Here is a 20,672-nt window from a genome sequence, read left to right on the forward strand (position 1 = left end):
TGTCACATGCGCATATGCAAGGGGGCAGGGGGCACATGTCCATTCTATAGCACATGCACTTTTGGCACGCAACAACAAAAAGGTTAGCCATCACTGGTCTACTCCATACCAAAGCATTCTTCCAATAATAATTGGTTTATCAATGTAGTTTTTTGTAAATTCTGGATGGGCAGCAGTGTTCTTTTTGGATAGTGTGGCTTTCTCCTTGCAACCTTGCCATGCACACCATGCTATTCTTTTTTTTATTAAAGTTTTTTATTTTTCCATTTCATGTATACTATTACATAACCAACATCATATTGTATTATTAAATGTTTACATCAAATCATCTTACCAATAACTCCCCAAAACCAATTATTGGCTCTTCTGCTCTCCATAGACCGTATTTGTACTTTGTCCATCAATTTTTTCTCCCTCTCTCCTCCCCCTCCCTACCTCCTTTCTTCCCTCTGTCATCCTTCTCTTCTCAACTTCCCCTTCCTCTTTCCTTCTCCTCCCTCCCCTTACCACTCCTCATTTCTCTCTTCCTCTCCCCCCCCTTGCCTTCTCTCCTATCCCTCTTGTCTTCCCTTAGCTTTCTCCTCTACTTCCCACTCTTCATCTCATTTACTTGGTGTATTTCAGCTTCTGAGCAAGCTCCCTTTTATGTTGATGGTATTTATAATTCTTTTTCAATATACATATTTAATTTTTCTCCTCCTTTTTAGTAGAAAAAAAGTGGTACAACAGAAAAGTATACATGTATAGTCATTGTGCTTTTAACCCCCCCCCCAATCTAATTTTGGTTGAGCTGTAAACCTGGTTACAATTCCCAGCTATTCTCATCATTATCTTTATATAGTTATACATCCTTACATGCCCCCAATTTGTGATTCTGTCTTTTTATCACAATAGTTTCCCATTGTAGGTATATTTCATGTTCTATACCTTGGATTAGATTACCCTCAATTATCTCTAGAGGACAATCTTCGCTGTTCAGTGTTCATTATACTTCTGTTAATGTATCATGTAAAGTAACTGGCGGTAAACATCTCACTTTGTTCATTATCTTAAAGGTTCTATATATGTTCATGTTTCATAGATTTTGACCCATGCTTAGTTGTCCTTCTATTGTCATATTCACTCAATTTAATTATCATGTCAAATAGGTAAATCACAAACCTCTGCTTTACAAGCTCCCCATATCAGTTTCATATTTACCGTATTTTTCAGAGTATAAGACTCACCCAGGTTTTGAAGAGGCAAATTAAAAAAAAGTAGGCAGGTAGATAGAGGGATAGAGAGGGGGAGAGAGAGAAATACAGTAGGTAGGTAGGGAGAGAGTAGTTAGGTAGGTAGGTAGGTAGATAGATAAAGGGATAGAGAGGGAGAGAGAAATAGAGAGAGAAATAGAAATACAGTTGATAGGTAGCGAGAGAGAGAGTAGGTAGGTAGGTAGGTAGGTGTTCTGTCCCTCCTCCGCTCGTTAAACAGACGACAGGTAAACAACTTGAAAGGAACTCTCTTTATCACTTCTCGGTTCAGACTGGCTGTGAGCCCAAAAATAACATAATTACAGTCTCTGCCTGAAGATAACGGAATGAAAAACAAATCTTTCTTACGGCAACACAAGTTGAACAAAACGAAAGGAAAGCACTTCTTCCAAAGTGTCTACGAATCAGGGTTACAGAAAAACAAAGCACTTATCCAAGTGTATCTTACATAAACCACGACCGATGATCAAACCATGTTGAACGAACCAAGGAACGTTGACTCCTGCAACCAGGGCGTGGCACCATCCGTCCTTTTATCCCCAGAATATGCCCCTAACGAGCCCCAGCTGCATAGTTAATCTTGCATCCTGAAAAGACTCACAGAAGAAATCTGCTGAGTCACAACAGGTAGGTAGATGTTTCCAGGTGTATTTATCCATATGCTGATGAAGGAAATCACTGCCAATCTGCAGCACCTTTCTTTCTGCTGGCACAGCACTTGATCAATGTAATCCTCATCAATCAGTTAAAGAGCTTTCCAAAAGGAAAAAAAGTTTTTGCACTCTGCAACCCTCCCAAAAACGGTCCATTTTTTTTAAAAAGCCCGGCATGAATAGCCTGGGAGGGGGGCTGGCAGAGTGCTCCAGTGGGAGGTGGCCCCCCAAAAAACCAGCAAAAAATGGACCATTTTTTGCAAAAACAGGCCCATTTTCTTGTCAAAAAAATGCATGCATAGCCTTATGGATACTTATAGAGTGCTGCTGGAGGCTGATGGGCCCCCAAAATAGCCAGTTTTTCGATCATTTCTGCCCTCCCCAGCCCCCAGGAATTCCTGAAGGGGGGGTGAAGAGGACAGTGTTTCATCAGACCCAGGGTGAGGCAACAGATCCCTCGCAGGTCGGAGAATTGTCTTTTGAATCGGAGCCACCTATTCCTTTGCAGATCACTTTGCAGTTCTAATTATCTGACCTCGCTTGGGTCTCCAGACAGGCCTCCCCCCCAGGACTTCCAACTGGGCGGCTGCAGGGATTTTGGTTATTGCTTGGCCATCCCCTGGTATTTAAATCTAGCGTGGATCTGCAAGCGCCCTGGACACATTCTGACCGGCGCCATTTTCTCCTGCCTTTTCTTCAACACTTGGGACATTGACTGTTTCTGAGGACATTCAGCTCCCATCTTCTGTCCTAAAGCCTCGTTTCTTCGGCTCAGTAAGCCAATTCTGTCTCAGTGCCTGATACCATGGCTAACACCATGGATGCTGAATCCAATTCCCAGGCGGGACCTATCACCAGTAAGCGCAGCAGGCTCAACCCTGCTGCTAAGGATGAGGGGGCTGGGGGTCCATCCAAAGGGAAACAGCCCAAACCCAGGAAGGCGTCCAAGGCTGCAGAGAAGATGGCTGAGAGATGCCAAAGGGCCCTTGAAAAGCAATTTCAAAGGGCTCAATCGGTCCAGAGACCTGCAAGGGATCCCTCTCCACCCATGGAGGAGATTGCGGGTCCTTCCCTTCCCACTTCCCAGCGGGATAGGTCCCCATCCCTGGCAGGGGAACAGGACTTTGGTTTTTCACACAATCCCTCTAGGGCTTCTCCTGGGTCTCCCTGTCCATCTCTAGCTGAGGAGTCCATGAATGAGGCCTGCTCTATTATTGAGGAGGAATCCTTGTCTCCACCTGAGGCCAGACCCAGGGCCTAGTGCCCTCCTGATGACCAAGGGCATCAGCTGTCCAGGGAAATGCAAGAAGTAGTCGCACGTGCGATTTCCCAGGGGATTGCGGAAGGCATCCAACAGTTAGGGATCAACTTACCTAGACAGGCCAACAACTTGAGCAGGGCTCGTGCTGCTGGAACTAAGAACTCACCAGCTAGAGCCTCCTCTCTGACTGCTTCGGGAGTCAGTGAGGTGTCCGAGGCGGAGGAAGGTGAGCAGGATGCTCCTGATCTATCAGAGGATGAAAATCCTCTCCCTGATACACCCATCTTCTCAGGCTTATTCAAGCCCTCAATGTTTAGAGCTATCCTTATCAAGGGCAGGGCTTTCACCCCCCAAATGGGTCTACCAGCTCAGGCAGACAAGCCTTCCACTGATCAGGGCAATAAAGATACTATTGGGCCCCAGGATCCTGGCGCGGGGCTCTTCAAGATGACCACTTCCCAGGATCTGGTCCCAGCCCCCCAGCTGTTCCTGGATGTTATCCAGCGCCAATGGGCCCAACCGGGTTTGATGGCTAGTCCCAGTGGGGTAGATAAGAAACTGTATACCATGGAGAGTAGCCTTGAGGATCTCTTAAAGTTTCCTCAGGTGTATGATCCCATTGTAGCGCTATCTTCCAATTCAGTGCTTCCAGCCAACCTCCTGGAAGGCTTAAAGGCTGAGGACAAGAGGGCAGAGAAGGCCTCTCATAAAACTTACCTGGCCACTTAATGGGCCATGAGAGCCTCTTCTTACTTTAGCAGGGCTGTTTTGGCTCCACAAACTGCTGTCTAGCCTACTGGCGGGGGACACCAGAGCGCGTCAGGATGTGAATAAAACCATAGTGGCTGTCGAGTACTCTGCCGACACCTTGCTTAATGCCACAAAATTTTCCTCCAGAGCCCTCGCCTCCTATGTCACCTCATGCCGTCTGCTGTGGTTTTGCCACTGGCAGGCGGGCATGAAGGCGAAGTGGAAGCTTGCTTCCGCTCCCTTTAAGGGAGGAAAGCTTTTTGGGGAGGCCTTGGATTTGGTCCTTATTGAATCCAAGGATAAACATGAAATCCTGCCAGTGGTCACCAAAAAGTCAGACCGCAAGGGTCAGTCCTTTCGTAGGCAGCCCTTTTGGAATGCAGAACCCCCCAGCCGCCTCTGGGGGGTTTAACCGGTCATACTTCCAATCTCAGGATCGTGCCCAAGACATGTCATCTTACAGAACAGGCAACAGGGCAACTGCAGGCCTTTCCGACGGGGGTATTCCAACCGTTCCTTTCGGAAGTCGAAGTGATCATCACCGGTCTGCTCCCATAGGCAGTCGTCTCCAACTATACACCGCTCAATGGGAGGAGACAACGATGGACACTTGGATTCTGAATACGCTCCATCACGGCTTGACCCTGGAATTCCTCTCAATTTCCCCCCGGACCTGTGTCTGTTGTCCCATTCCCAAGTCTGCCCACAAGCGCTAGCTGATGCGGGCGGAGATAGGACATTTGCTGGAGATAGTGGCCATAGAGAAGGTCCCCAAGGGCAGGAGGGCAGGGGGTTCTAATTGATCCTCTTCCTGGTCCCAAAGTCTTCAGGGGGAGTAAGGGCAATACTGGACCTCAAGAAACTCAACATCCATCTAGTGTACAAGAGCTTCAAGATGTAGTCTCTTCAGACCATATTGGGTTGCATCAGGCAGGGCGACCTCCTAACTTCCATCGACTTGAAGGAGGCATACCTGCATGTTCCCATTCATCCACCGCACTGCAAGTTCCTGAGGTTCCAGTTTGCCAACCAGCACTACCAATACAGGGCCCTCCCCTTCGGCCTCTCATCAGCCCAAAGGAAATTCACCAAGCTTCTGGCCGCCATCGCAGCGCATCTCCGATCTCTCCCAGTGAGACTCGAATGCTACCTGGATGACATTCTCATTCATTCGTCGTCCAGGGGCAGGCCCAAAGAGATCTCGACATCACCATCTGCGTTCTCCAACGCCACAGGTTCTCAGTCATTCTCGACAAGAGTTACCTGACTCCAACATCCAGAATCCAGCATCTCGGCACGGTGATCGACTCCAGGAGCTGCAAAGTCTTTCTCACACGGGAGCGGGTGGACAGCATCAGATCTCTGGTGAGAAGTATCAGAGCGGCAGAGTCAGCGTCCATCATCTCTCTCTCCCAGTTGCTAGGAAAACTAATCTCTTGCATCTCAGTGGTTCGTGGGGCGCATCTGCATGCGCAAGAGCTCCAATGTTTCCTCTTACTGATCCAGAGATGCAAGGCCAGCAACTCCAGGAGGGTGGTGCGCCTCCCTCCAAGGGTGGTTCGGTCCCTCAGATGGTGGCAGTCGGAGGCCCTGCTACAGGGATCCTTATTCAAGAAACCAGAGTGCCTGGTCATAACAACAGACACCAGCCTATACTGTTGGGGCGCTCACCTCCAGACTCACATAATTCAGGGCAGGTGGTCGCAGGCGGAGCTCGCTCACAACATAAAGTGGCTGGAGCTCCAGGACGCCAGGTTTGCCCTGCGTCATTTTCACCATCACATCAAGGGCCGCGATATCCTAATACTGACCAACAACATTGCCACAAAGAAGCGGAGGTACTGGGCCAATGGGCGGAGCGTCATCTGGCACTGCTGCGGGCGGACCACATCTCGAGGGAGGACAACATGGCCGTGGACTGGCTGAGCAGTACTACCATCAACAACTCGGAGTGGCATCTCCATCCATCGTTGTTCTGTCAGCTGTTGCAAAGATTCAGCCTCCTGAAGATTGACCTGTTCGCCACTCCAGCCAACACGCATCTCCCTCAGTTCTTCGCTGAGTTTCAGTGTCCTGGGGCACTGATTTTGCTAGCCTCCCGGCCTCTTGTATGCTTTTACGCCTCTTCCATTGATACCATTGGTGATCAAGAAAATTCTGGCAGAGGGAGCGGAAGTGTTGCTTGTGGTCAGATGACCAGCTTCATGTAGATCAGGTGTCCCCAAGCTGTGGGCTATGAGGGGTTTGCAACTGGGCCATGGAAACGTCTGGCAAGCACATGCACCTGCATCCTCATTTGTGCAAGCAGCGGGCGAGCGTGTACCTCCATTTGTATGAATGGCAGGTGCACGTGCTTGCCACTTGTGCAAATGGAGCTGCATGCACGTGTGCACTTGCTGTCCACTTGCAGAATCCATCCCCTCCTCCCCTCTGCTGGTCTGCAAAGATGGAAACATTGCAGAGCTCTGATGTGGATTTTGAATACAGCAGGGACAGTGTTGAAATTTTGGGAATTGCAATATTAGGAATGACTTTTCATGTGTAGACTGTAATTTGTACACACACACACACACACACACAGCAGTAATTCTTGACATATTTTGAAAAAAACAACAACCCACATTTCTCTGAATTTGTTTTGTTTCAAGTGTTTAAAAAGTAAACTTTTGCATATTAGATTTTTTTATGTGTTGGATTTTATGTAATCATTTATATTCATAGTTTTTAGAAATAAAGGTAGAAATGTGATCCTTCATTTAAATTGGCTACATTATACTGAAGACCATGATTTCAGCTGTATACCACTTGGATCAGTGGGTTTTTCCTTTTGAAGGGCTGCTAGGAAAAGATTGGGAATTTCCATTTTTGTATGTGAACTCAATAAATTACAGCTTCTGAACTCAAGAAATTATAGCTTCTTCAGAATATGATTTTGGCTTATGCTGATTTTTTTTTACTTGTAGTTCAAAACTCAAAATATGGGTAACAGTATTGTACAAAACTTCAAATTTAGTAAAGATACTTCAGACAATACATGACTGTGAATTTAAGCATCTGTCCTCAACTTTTTCAAGAATCTGTATTATGTCCTAAAAATGAGCACTTTCTCTACTGCTGCCATAAAGTTCCAGGAAAACACACAGATGTTGTAATAGACTGCAGAGGAGTGCTTTGTTCATATCCCCAGATGTTTTGAGCACTTTTTGGAAATTGAATCTCAATCACTGCATAATTTGGAAATAAAGTTTATTTTGGAATTATTATTATTTTTGCTGCTACAGTACATTGCATTTAATATTATAAAGCTCAGTCATACTGAAAGGCTTTAAAAATTTTTGCATTGTAGAAGAAAATTAGGGGAGCACAGAAAGTTGGGTATATGTAGCCATGAGAGATCATTCTTAATAGCTTCCTTGTTATTTTCAAGTGAAATTGTGCTCCTTCTGTAAATACAACTTAACTGTTATGCAGTGTCTTGTCTTGGCATTGTGGAAATTATGGAAGCTACTTACTTCCCATCAGGTGCTATTTTCCACCAATTTTGTTTGGCTGTGAAATACTGATATATGTGAATGCAATATCAAAGTCTGTATGTTGTGCTAATTTAAAGCGGTAACTGATTTTGTGAATGCCCGATAGTATTAAAGCAGCCTTTTTCAATTGGTCTTCCATGAAACTCTTGGTTCTTGAGAGAAATCACAAGGGGTTCTGTGAGAGATTGTGATTTTTTAAAAATTGCTAGCATTTCTAACTGGTGGAAATTTTACACACCATAACTCAGCAGTTGACCTATTGCTTTGTTGCTGGATCATTGTAACATGTGAATTGTGCAGGTTAGAAGTTAATTGTATTGTGAAATGTTCATGTTTGTTATTATTATGATACAGAGATTTTTGAGGCCTGAAAATTAAGGGAAAAAGTTAAGAAAAGTTAAGAAGCTTTAATATACATTAAAGCATATGTGTGTTGCAGTCAGCTCTTAAGAAATATAGTAGATATTTATAAATATATTGTTTATTTGATTTAGACTTTACTACATCTTTAATTTATTTCTCTTTTATTCTACATTTACTGGAGTACAGTATTAAATATTTTTAAATATTTTTTGCATGTACTTTTTGGGGAGAGTATGGAAATGCATCTAACAAGAATCATTTTCTTTTTTCAAACTCTGTTATTTTATAATAATTGCTTGTCATGTGCACTATTTCAAACCAACAAATTTTAAATGTTTCTAACTATTATACTAATTACATTTATTTAACTTAATTTCCCCTGTCTGGTATGTAGCATAAAACTAGTATGTCGGGCATCCTTTTCTTCTCAAGACCCTTGCCTGGAAATTATCCTCCCTGCAAAGTTTTTGCTTGGAAGGGAGAGGAGAAATTTGTGTAGGCTTATTCATTCTAATACATTAGTTTCCAGATATATAAATTCATAGATTCCTTGAAGTAATTGTTCATATATCGCTGAAGTCTCATTAGTACTCTATTGCAGTATATATGTTTATCATTTTTAAACATATATTTTGTTGAGAAAGCCTCAAATTTTAACATTTGAGAAATGATTGTTGAAGAAATATTTTTTCTTCAGATATATTTTAATATTTATTTATAATTATTCTCTCATCAAAATTAATTTCTTACTAAATTCAATTTTGTAATTTTTTAGACACAGCTTTGGATAAATATCTAGTATTAGGATAATTATGATGTAACTTAGTTTTTCTGCATTTCGTTTGGGGAAAACATGGATACTCTTGCTGAGGTGTAAACCTTTGGTTACATCTCTTCTAAGATAACCTTATTAAACAGATAATCGTTCAATAGAAAGTTGTCTAATGGGTATATTGCAGTTGTATTTCAGCTATGCAGTTGATTACAAAATTCATGTACAATAATTTGCAAGTAATTATTGGATTTATTTATTTAAGGTATTTCTATATGCCCAGATTAAACGCAGTCCTGGTGGTTTATGTAAAATGCAAAGTCAACATAAAATCAACATAATATACTTTAAGCTATAGGAATAGATGCCCACATAATCAGCTGGCAGTAGTTAATGCTAGAATACTTGCATAAATAAAACAGTCTTGATCATCTTATCAAAAGCTAATAGGAAAATAGCCAGATTAATCTCTTGCTCAAGGTGTTTTCATAACATGGGGGCAATAGCAGAAAAAGACTGCTTAAGGAATAGGGTCCCCTTGCCTTTATGTAGATGTGGGCTCCTAAACATTGTCTGCCTGCAAACATATATAGACTAGGCAGGTTCTACCTGGAGCAAGATATCCTAAAGCCAAACTATGAATGTATGCTATACATATCCAACTACTTATACAGTTGCCTATTGGCTGTTTGGTCTGTGTTTTGATATTTTTGTGATCAATATCTAATTATTTTTTTCTATACTAGGTTTAAAATAGCACTATGGCTCATTCAAAAACAAGAGCCAATGATGGAAAAATTACATACCCTCCAGGAGTTAAAGAGATATCTGACAAAATTTCAAAAGAAGAGATGGTACGAAGATTAAAAGTGAGTGGGTAGTTTATTATATATTGTGACATTTATTTGGACAGGCCAAAATTGGATGTGTGTGAAATTGTTTATCTTCAAACAAAAAGGCTAATCATGTAAAATAATAGTAAGAGGTTGAAGTTTTTCTGATAAGTTAGCAGAACTAATTCAATGAAACAAAATTCCTTACAAGCATCTCTTTTTAGTTGCTTGTTAAACTGAATTGTGATGATCATTTCCTGCCTAAAATAAGCAGAGCATGGCTTTTGTCTCCGACAACTTTTAAACTGCCTCATGCTCTCTATTTTAATGTTTATGTTTTATTCAATATTTGTAAGTAAACATGTTTTATTCCTTGATCATTTTTAATTAGATAAGAGGAGAAATCTATTTTTCCTCATATTTTTTGTGGTAGTATAGCAGTAAGATGATAGTTAATAACTAAAATCATGGTTCAGCAACAGGGAAAAAAACCATTTTAAAGTAGAGATGTTTAGCAGTGAAACCGACTGTTTTACGAAGTGTTTAAACAGAGGCTAAAGGCCCATTCAGAGTTATTCGTTGCTTGGAGTCCAACCCCTATTACAAAACTATTATGGGGGAATGGGACTGAAGGTGATTATGCTATTTCTGCGATGCTGAGAGTGCTGTTTATTTCATGCTGAGTTTCTGGAGGAATATAAATCTTAAATAAAAGTACCACTTTTCTGAAATTGAATGTGGCAGTATTTTGGATTCTTCCTGCACCTTCTGATCAAAATAATCTCCAAATTTGACAAAGAAGCAAACCAAAACATTAAAACCCTATATTGAGTTTGTTTGCTAGACATGGAAGTTTGGATTCCATCAAATTTGGCTGCTTTTTAAAATTGAAATGGATTGAAACTGAATCTCATTGCTGTCTTTCACAGTTGTAGAAAGATGACCAACCTAGAGTTTTTTAATATGATGGTTGCTATCAGACTAAAGTGGAATACATTAATACCTTTCATATTATGCTAAGAAATATAATAAATATGAGTATTAAAAAGCAAATAATCTTCTGAAAACAAATCCTTATTAATACTTTCTGATGTATTTTAATTTTGTTTGTTACAATTTCAGTCTTTCAGCATGAGTTTATAGCATCTTAAAAAATAACAAACATGATTTTTTTTAGCACCAGTGCACTTCACCATTCACATTTATTTTAATCGTCAGGTCATAAACTATATTTTTATTGCAGATGCATATATCCGTTACCTCTTCATAGGGAAATATAAAGTGATATATAACTAAAAAATATTGAAGGCATTTTTGATGTTACAATTGATTAAAGGTAAAAATCAGATTTTCTGTGTGTGTGTGTATGTGTGTGCATACACAGTATTCTGATTAGAGAAGAATTGATGTTTCTGAACTATGATGCTGGTGTAAATTATTGCATATACCATGAACAGCCAGAGCTACTAACATAGAAGTGTTAAAACATATAAAAACAGATATATCACTAGAAGCCAAAATTACAAGACTACATCTGATTTACTTAGTCTGTGTCATGCATGCAAATTCATTGGAGAAGGCAATGGTGCGAGGAATGGTTAGTGGAACAAGAAGAACAGGCAAGCAAAGATAAAGATAACATGAAATCTGATACAAAGTGAACATCCAACAATTTGAAAGAAACTCTGCTTGAGAGGATAGTATGGAGAGTACTAGCCTATAAAGTCACCAAGAGTCAGACACAACTAAATGGTTAAAACAATAGCAGTAGCAACAACAACATGTATGTATGCATGCATGTATGTATGATAGTATATGAAATGTCTTGTTTATAATATATTGCTAACTTTTAAACATTATTTTTGCAGATGGTTGTAAAAACTTTTATGGATATGGACCAGGACTCCGAAGAAGAAAAAGAGTTGTATCTAAATCTTGCTTTACATCTTGCTTCTGATTTTTTTCTTAAGCATCCTGACAAAGATGTGCGCTTGCTTGTTGCATGTTGTCTCGCTGATATTTTTAGAATATATGCTCCTGAAGCACCATATACTTCGCCTGATAAGCTTAAGGTAAAGTTGTGTGATTTATTTAACTACTTGGAATCTGGGTGTGTAACAATGCTATTTTATATTTCTAAACAATTGAAGGTGAATTGCCTAGTAGATCATAATTTTCAATTGCATATGAAACTGTATGATGTGTTTTATGATATGTATTTTCAATTTGGTAGATTTTTACATAGCATTTAGCATATTTGATAATCATGAGGATAATCATCAATCCTCATTGCTTTCTTTATTAACTGATTTTATTTATATTTATATAAAATTAAAAATAATCATAGTTCTTTTTTAATTTTAATTTAAGTCAAATCTTTTATGACAGAATATAAATGGAACATTATAAATTTATGTTTAGTTAGGAATTAGCAGAAATTCCTTTTCTTCATGTATTCCAAAAGCAATAATTCCAAGATGATGAAGAGCTGAATTCTATTATATTAATAATGAAAATTCTGTCCTTTGTGCAGCATGATTAATATTCACTTCAACTTTCCTTTGATATTTGTCTCTGACTGACTTAAAAAATTGGTTCCTGTTTTTTACTCCATTTTCCTAGTGGTTTTAAATATTTTAAAGCTAAGCAACTATTAAGCAAATAGGTAAGGTTTAGTTAGATAATGTAAAACAATAAAGCATTTTAAAAAACATAACATTTAAAGATGTTCTTAGGTAATAAATTGTCAGATTCTGTTTACATGTATCCAATATGTAAGGTGAGCATTATTAATTGCAGAATGCAAGAATTCTCTTGAAATTTTTTTATAACATTACATTCACATCTTGTCTATTTAGAAACATTATGTACTTTTAAAAAATTGAAATACTATCTTTATCAAGTAATATAGAAAGCTTGCATTGCTTAATCAACTACTAATTAATAAATTATATTTATTTGCAACTCTAGGTATAGTTTGTTTTAAAGACAAAAAATAAAGTATATAGATATATTTATTTACACAATTTGGAAAACAAGGCAGATGGATTTAAGAAGAGCCTTTAAAAATAATTGATGACTTCTCAATGGGAAGGGAAGGTCATGGTACATTAACAAGATTTTTATGTTTTTTATGTTCCATTGCCTGTTACTATGTATTCACTGCTGTGTAGAACTGGAGAATTTTGAAATCCATGCGCCAGACACATGCAACACCAAATGCTAAAAGTTCAGACAAAATGTAGTGCTGCCAAACTAATACTTAAGGTGATAGAAAAGATAAACTGTATATGAAGACAAACTGTATAGGAAGTTCCATAACAGTAGATTAAACAAAGTAGCAAACAAAGATTTGCTACTACATTAAGACAAGCTGATTATTGTTACCCAATTATTGTTTTCCCACAACAGTTAGGATCCTACCAGGAGTCTAAAAAAAAATTCACTGTGCTTGACTGAAACATTTTCTTTCATCATCAACCTTTAATTCCCATTAGAAAAGATTTCTGCACATTCATGCACATTTGTAGAAATGGAAGTATGATTATTGGAATTGCTGGAAACGTCAGAAGCCTTTTTTTAAAAAAATAAAAGAGAATTGATGTGCAAAGAAATTTCAAATGAATGCTTCATATAATGTTCATCAAAATAGTGTAGAATGATATCATGTCTATAGGTATGATGAGTAATTCATTTCTCATCTATATTTTCATTTATTGTTCTATTAGTTCTTTCTTGGTCCTTATTCCTGCTTTCTTTTCTTGAATTACGATACTGACTTGTATGCTTAGGTGAACAAGGGTTTTGAAATAAAGCCGCCTAGTGGTTGTGTTAGGAAAATGTTGCTTTAAGAAATTTTCTTGTGAATTAAAGAAATTGATAATGGGTAATATTATTATCATTTTGTTTGCTATAGGTTCATAATACAATATATTTTATGCAGTTTTCTGTAAACTATTTCAAATGTTCTTTTGCATATGATAGTGTGTCTAATTTGCCTAACTTAGGTTGATTGAACAGATCAATTATTTTGATCTTTTTAGTTCTTTTTTGTTAACAGTGTAAATTAGTATTTTATATGTAGGGATTGTAGGAATAAAATTAGTATTAGTATTTATATTAATTTAGCAATAACATTAGTATATATATGTTGTATTTCCCACAAAACAAAAACAATGAATTTATACTTTGGTTACCTTTTTTATTTATTAGTACCATTAAGTAAAACACCTGATCATTGCTGCTTTCCATGATTATTTTTTTTCCATTTTACAGGTACATTATCATATGTCTACCTATGCTTTCTCATTTGTATACTTTTATTATATTATGAATTATTACACATTATTATAAAACTATATAAAATATTTGATGCAGATGTTTTATATTTAAATGGGTGTAGTGTAGAAGTCATCCACCTGTATATTGTAAAAGGGATGAATGACTATATGCCAGAGAACTGGTTAGATGGTAACCAGTATACTGTAGTAATACTTTAGTACTTTAGTAGCAATAATAATAGCTGTTGATTTTCTGAGAAATATGAATAAAAAATTAAAATATGAATAAAAAGAAATGTAAGAAAGGTTATGTATTTGTAAATTAACTGATGTGTATTCAAATATTTATTGAGAATATAATATAGATAAACAAAGCTGAATATAGCTGTTGATAACAAATTAATTGCATTTTTCAAAATTAAACCAAATGTAGCAATGGATGACTCTTAAAGATACTTGGCTATGAATTTTCTTGGTTACTGATGACTTTATCAGCTCAAGATATGTTGAAAAAAATACAAATGTATTTACATTGAATGTAATTTTTGTTTGGAATATTTTTGGGAATTATTTGAAGAATTCCAGATACTTTAAACATGAACTAATTTAAGTGACCTGAGATTGATTCATATGGTTTTAATCGTATATTCCCTCTCCCCCCCTATAGTTGAGGGAGGGAAGAAATGAAAGTTTGGGAATTGCTCCCAAAGTCTCCCTTAAAGATTTCAGCAAATCTTTCCAATGTAACCATCAAATCATTTTCCAAGCTAGTTTTTTGGTTGAGTTTCAGTTTCTTCTCTCTCAAACAGTGCCTTTTGATATTGGAACATATTGCAAACAGTGCTTATATGTCCACCTTGGTTGTTTACAAAGTCCATGAACAATGTTATATTATTAATATATCCAATATAAGATAATATTAAATGTTTATATAGTTATTATTTTGAATATGTTAATTGGGGGGGAATGGTGGGGAGCTACTTTTATCAATATCCTCTGTAACAGACTTGGGAAACTCAAAAGACAATATTCTTCTAAAATAAAATCAACAAATGAGAGTGGAAATTGGTGCTGCAATAACCTGAATGATGTTCCTACTGGATTGGATTATAAAAAGAAAAGATTAGTTAAAATATTTTAAATGCTCACTAATGTAGTTATAATTTTTTTCAGTTGAACTGAATGATTATGCAGGAAGTATTTACTTTAGGTGACAAACGTATACTATATTTTTTCCCCCAGGATATATTTATGTTCATCACAAGACAACTGAAAGGATTAGAAGATACAAAAAGCCCACAATTCAACAGATATTTTTATTTATTAGAGGTAAATTGTCATTCATATTCATCTTAGTTTGATCAAAGTTTTAGTCAGTCAAATATCTATTCTGCATAAAATATAATAGCGTTTTATGTATATTTGAAACAGAACAACAAACTTATGATGCAAAGTTATTCAGTACCGACTTTACCAATTATTTATCAAATTATAGTTACTGCATCTTTCTCTCCTAAATAGAATATTGCATGGGTTAAATCCTACAACATATGCTTTGAACTAGAAGATAGCAATGAAATTTTTACGCAACTGTACAGAACGTTGTTTTCTGTGATCAAGTGAGTATATCTTCAATGGCAATTTTGATACATGGTGGGAATGAAAAATTGTTTTGATTGTTAGGAGTAGACTTAAAATGTGTAAGCACGGAGGTGAAAAAAGTTGCATGGATGAGTAACATTTTCAATCCCACTAAATATTTTCCCTGCAATCTTGACTAAGTGGGATTTTCTAGAGTACAAGTTAAGACCTCTTCTGGCCAGTAATTTAAATACAACTAAAATGACTGTTACTAGCAGCAAGGTAGAAATAATATTGTTAGGATTACTGGTGGACTTGCATGAGATTTTTTTATGTTGTGTTCTCAGTGAGCTTGATGTTCATTGTGTTTGGGGTAGACTATTTAGGGGTTTGGTCAGAATGGAAAAGATGGCACCTGTGCCCTTTTTGCGGGGGGGGGGGGGGACATCAATGAAAAGAGGAGAATGACAAGTAGGAAACTTCTTGAGGGCCAGATAAGAATTGTGGTTTTGCAGTCTCAAAGAAATGGTTCTTTATCCAAATTCTAATTTAAGATAGGCCATAATAACTTACACTATGCTGCTGAGCTGACACTGTTCTCATTTTAGCAATGGTCATAACCAGAAGGTTCATATGCATATGGTAGATTTGATGAGTTCTATCATTTGTGAAGGTGATACAGTATCGCAAGAGCTTTTGGATACAGTTTTAGTTAATCTAGTCCCTGCACATAAGGTAAGAATTAATATTTTAATATAAAAATATTGTACATTGATACATAGTATGCTTGGCAAAATATATTGCAGCTACCTTTTTCATGAATTTATAACAAAGAGTAGATAGATTATTTGAAAGAGTAAAATTAGCCAATATTTATCCTATTTCTTAGAGAGTCTCTAAAGCATGAAATAAAAAAATGTTATATTGGTCTAAGTTTAATGAGGAGGATCATTAGATAAATTATATTCATACTTGCATTCTTTCTCTCTTGCTATCAAATAATTATTATTTTTATTACTATTAAATTTTGCCTTACTGAAATCTAAAATATATTGTAATTGCCATAGCAGAAGTGAGAAGATCTGACAACAGTGAATCTGGATACATTTTAATTAATTTGCATTATAGGTTTTATTTTAAGCCAAGTTAATCTAGAGATGCTTACTATAATTAAAATGAGAAAAATGATAGTCTGAATTGTGAATATACCATATGTATTTGTGTATAAAAATAAAATTGTAGAATATTGTCATTATTATTAGATACATGAAGTTTAACATGAATGAATTCAAATGATCAGATTGTGAGATGGAAGGTAATAAAAATTTGGCTCTAGGGCTATAACAGAGGAGGAGGAGGAAGGATAAAAATCAAACTGCATGATTGACAGTGGAATCTTGTACACCTTAATCAGATGTACCTCTAGCTGTCCTCTGGGGTATCCTGAAGGAATAGATGACATGTGAGATATGAAGCCTGAATGCTTCTGTCTTTAAAAGTTGTACACAACATGAGCTGTAATGTACATTTGTATTTTATGTACTCAATCTATAGTGGTGAGAATGCTTGTAGTTGTGATATATTTAACCAGTGTTACTCATCCTGTTCTTTAAACTTTTGAAAAAAGCCAGTTATGTTGATTTACTTACTTGTATTGAGTATAATTTTTTTAGAATAAACCTATACTTTTGTGTACAATATACTTTTCAGAATTTAAACAAACAAGCATATGACTTGGCAAAAGCTTTACTGAAGAGAACAGCCCAGGCTATTGAACCATACATTACTAATGTAAGTGATAATTTAAAATGACCATGTAGAAAAAAACTGAATAATATATCATTAGTGTTAATATATCTTTATATTGCACATTGAATAGTTTAGGACTTTCCTACAATCAAATCATAGCTGACTGTATTCTTATTTAGAACTTGCATAATTCATAAATCAAAGTTAATAGTAGCTAATTACATCAGTTGTCAGATGCATTTAGTATCTTGTTTCTGTTGACTGTCCTTCTATAACATAGTTTTGAAGCATGAAACGAGATGTTCATTTATTGATAGTCGATATCCAATTAGTATTGAGAGCCAGTTTGCTATAGTGGTTAAGGTGCTAGCCTGGAAACCAGGAGACTGAGTTCTAGCCACCCATTGGAGTGAAAGCCAGCTGGGTGACTTTGAGCCAGTCATGCTCTCTCAGCCCAATGATAGACATACAGACAAGACACACAATAAAATGTAAAATAATAGCAATAATTAAGAAGTTAAAATAGCAGCATACCACTGAGTTCATTGTCATGTGTTTGTATCTTCAACCTGCGCATACAGTTATAGTACTGTATATGATTATTTGAGAATAAACTCCACTGAACTAAAGGAACATTTTCAATTATATATAAGAAGTATTCATCCAGTATATTTTTTTTCACAATTTCTTTTTAAAAATTTCCCCACAAAAGCACTTACTTTCAGCATCTGCTAAAAGATGTGACCTTATGGATGATTAAAGATGTAGCTAGCAGTCATCTCTATAGTTGCAGCTGAACTTTTCCAAGTAGTTCTAGTCACAAAAAATGCCAGTTGGTTTTCATATTTTATTCTAATCCATGTGAAATGTATATATGGAGATGATCTTTTGAAAGTATAAGTATAATCTTTATTGTCATTGTACTTAAATACAACGAATTTTTTGGAGATCTCGTACTCTTCCTTCGTGCAGTTTGATTTGGAATTGGCCTTTGAAAACTAAAGTATTTCAGAAAAATTCATAGAATAGATCTTTGTTATGCTAAGTGGAGTACTATATAGTACCTAGTTTTCACCTTAAGAGACATTACAGTATATAAAGGCTTGCATGTCTTCTGAACTAAGGAAGTATTTATAATAACATCAGTTATTTTTTAAAGGATTGATTTTTCAAAATGTAATGTGTATATAAGCTTACAACATGAATAACTGACATTTATATTCTTGATCCATTAGCAATACAGAAATGTATTACATTTTATTTCAAATTGTATCTTAATTTTGATTATTCATTAACAGCTCGCATTAGTAATCTTTACACATTTATACAGTTATTTCTAGACATTTAAATGTCAGATTGTTTGATGTAAATTGTGAATTTATGTTCATACAGAATCCAGTTGACGCTAGCTTTTAAGTATGTATATCTATTACCATTAATATTTTAATTTTCATGTAATTAATTTAATTGCACAGCCAAAGTAGATGAAAAGTTCGTTTCCAATTTAATGACTCAAGTGTTATGGGATTAAATGTGATTGTGAAAATAACAATTTTTAATAGGGAATCTTGGTTTTGTTAGAAAATTAGAATTGTTCTGAAATAAATTAAAAGATCTATGATTTTTATCCTGTTCATATTTTGATTTTTTTTCACAGTTCTTTAATCAAGTACTTATGCTAGGAAAAACATCCATCAGTGATCTCTCAGAGCATGTTTTTGATTTAATTTTGGAGCTATATAATATTGACAGCCATCTTTTACTCTCAGTTTTGCCACAGCTTGAGTTTAAACTTAAGGTAAGTCTATCACTTAAGATAAAAGTATCATTGCTATTAATTGAAGATTTAAATCTGTGTAATGGGCATGGATCATGCACCATTTTTCAATAAGAACTTTAATTCTATAGGGAATGCCACTCTTTCAAAGTCCTTTTTCTGATGAACATCCCTCACTATACATTTCAGACATGTTTTAATATCTTCTTATATGCTAATGCTTTTCTCTTTTCAACTATCACTGAATAACAAAAATATACACTTTTAATTCTCTAATTTCCAGTGTTAAGCGATTGCACTTCCTTGTAACTATCAGCAAAAAAAAATACAAAAACAAAACAAAACTAATTTATTTACAATCCCGATCTGATAGCCCTAACTTAAATCAACAAAATGGTGCATTTCCATCACAAAGTTGCTTAGAGTAGAAGAATAAAATAGTACAGGATTTACTGTTGTAAATTTGTATTTGTTTATAAGTTGATCCCATGTGATTTGCACTTGGAGTAAATTATTCTTTTTACCCAAAGGTACATCTGACAAAGGGTTATTTTTTACAGGACAATTTCTGTTCTACTGTGTGTGTTTTTGTATGTTTGTATACACACAGAGAAACACACAAAGAAACACACAGACACAGACACACATAACCTTGATTTTAGTTGAATTGTTTGTTATTTTATTTCTTTTAATGTCTGAAGAAATAGTTTCCCAAAGCTTATTTGTGTAGATTTATGTACTTTTTAAAAAAAAAAAAAACTATTTTCTAGAGCAATGACAATGAGGAACGACTCCAGGTTGTAAAACTTCTTGCAAAAATGTTTGGAGCAAAAGATTCAGAGCTGGCAGCTCAGAACAAACCCCTTTGGCAATGCTACTTGGGAAGGTATGTTTTGTTTTATTTTGTTTCTCACTAAATTGTAATTTAGCCTTAATGTATTGTAACTGTTCAACATTTAATATATTTTGAAATATTAATATTAGCCATAAATTTGAGTAGTAACTATTATCCTGTTTACTCTTAAATATCCTAGGAAAGGGTTAAGTTGCATTTGTACTTCCACAGACCATTATGATCCAGCTTATTTATACTAGTTTTTAGACTGTAAACTTTGAGCTTCTACATTTTACTAAATATCATGTGGTTTGCTTGGTTTTGATTAATATAATAATTAATGAAGTCAGTTAAGAAATCGTGGTTTATTTTAGCATAAATCATTTGTTTTCTTTTTGCGTTTGTAACATAGTGGGCTTTGTGGTTTCCTGATTTTTTAATGCTTTGAGGTACTTAGCATTCCTTTCTGCCACAATGCCAGAAAAAGGAAAAGAAAGCAAGAAATGGAGAAAACAAACAATTATTTAGTTCATTTACTGACTGTATTTTTATTGCCTGTTTTGACATCTATCTTTGGTACAAAGGTGAAGCTGAGCAAAGTATATAAATATAGCAGCATCTTTCAATTTATTGTTTTATATGGAATAGGGTAGATCTTTATTGACAGAACTAAATATCAAAACATTGTATAATTTAGTTGATATATTGCATTTCATTAATATTAATATCCTTTTCAAAGATAACCTTAGAAACTAACTAGTAGAATTACAAATAGGTTACAAATACATTTCACAATTTAAAAAATTGTAAAGAACTACACATAGATATGTCTTTTCCGTTATGTTTTTCTTTTGGTTAAAATGACAATTAGATTCATAGTTCACAATTTTTGGCTAAAAAACCAGAGATTTTATTTTATTTTATTGCTTTATTGTTTATTATTTTTATACTGTGCAGCAATTTTGAGTATTTCACAAATTAAAAGCACAGAAAAACAATAATATCACAGTTGAGCAGAGCTTAACATCAAGA

General features: G+C 35.9%; 1 protein-coding gene across 1 annotated transcript in view; it reads left to right on the plus strand.

Moving 5' to 3' along the window:
* PDS5B (PDS5 cohesin associated factor B) overlaps positions 1 to 20,672 on the plus strand; it is a 70,330-nt gene that overhangs the window by 13,518 nt on the left and 36,140 nt on the right. Inside the window, exons 2-9 of the mRNA XM_032219620.1 lie at positions 9,332 to 9,454; positions 11,287 to 11,490; positions 14,941 to 15,027; positions 15,220 to 15,317; positions 15,888 to 16,014; positions 16,990 to 17,070; positions 18,686 to 18,826; positions 19,576 to 19,691. Of these exons, the coding sequence (XP_032075511.1) occupies positions 9,347 to 9,454; positions 11,287 to 11,490; positions 14,941 to 15,027; positions 15,220 to 15,317; positions 15,888 to 16,014; positions 16,990 to 17,070; positions 18,686 to 18,826; positions 19,576 to 19,691 (962 nt within the window). The 5' untranslated portion in view covers positions 9,332 to 9,346. The remainder of the gene's footprint in view (positions 1 to 9,331; positions 9,455 to 11,286; positions 11,491 to 14,940; positions 15,028 to 15,219; positions 15,318 to 15,887; positions 16,015 to 16,989; positions 17,071 to 18,685; positions 18,827 to 19,575; positions 19,692 to 20,672) is intronic.

Source organism: Thamnophis elegans, chromosome 6 (assembly GCF_009769535.1).
Source record: "Thamnophis elegans isolate rThaEle1 chromosome 6, rThaEle1.pri, whole genome shotgun sequence".
NCBI classification, from domain to species: Eukaryota; Metazoa; Chordata; class Lepidosauria; order Squamata; family Colubridae; genus Thamnophis; species Thamnophis elegans.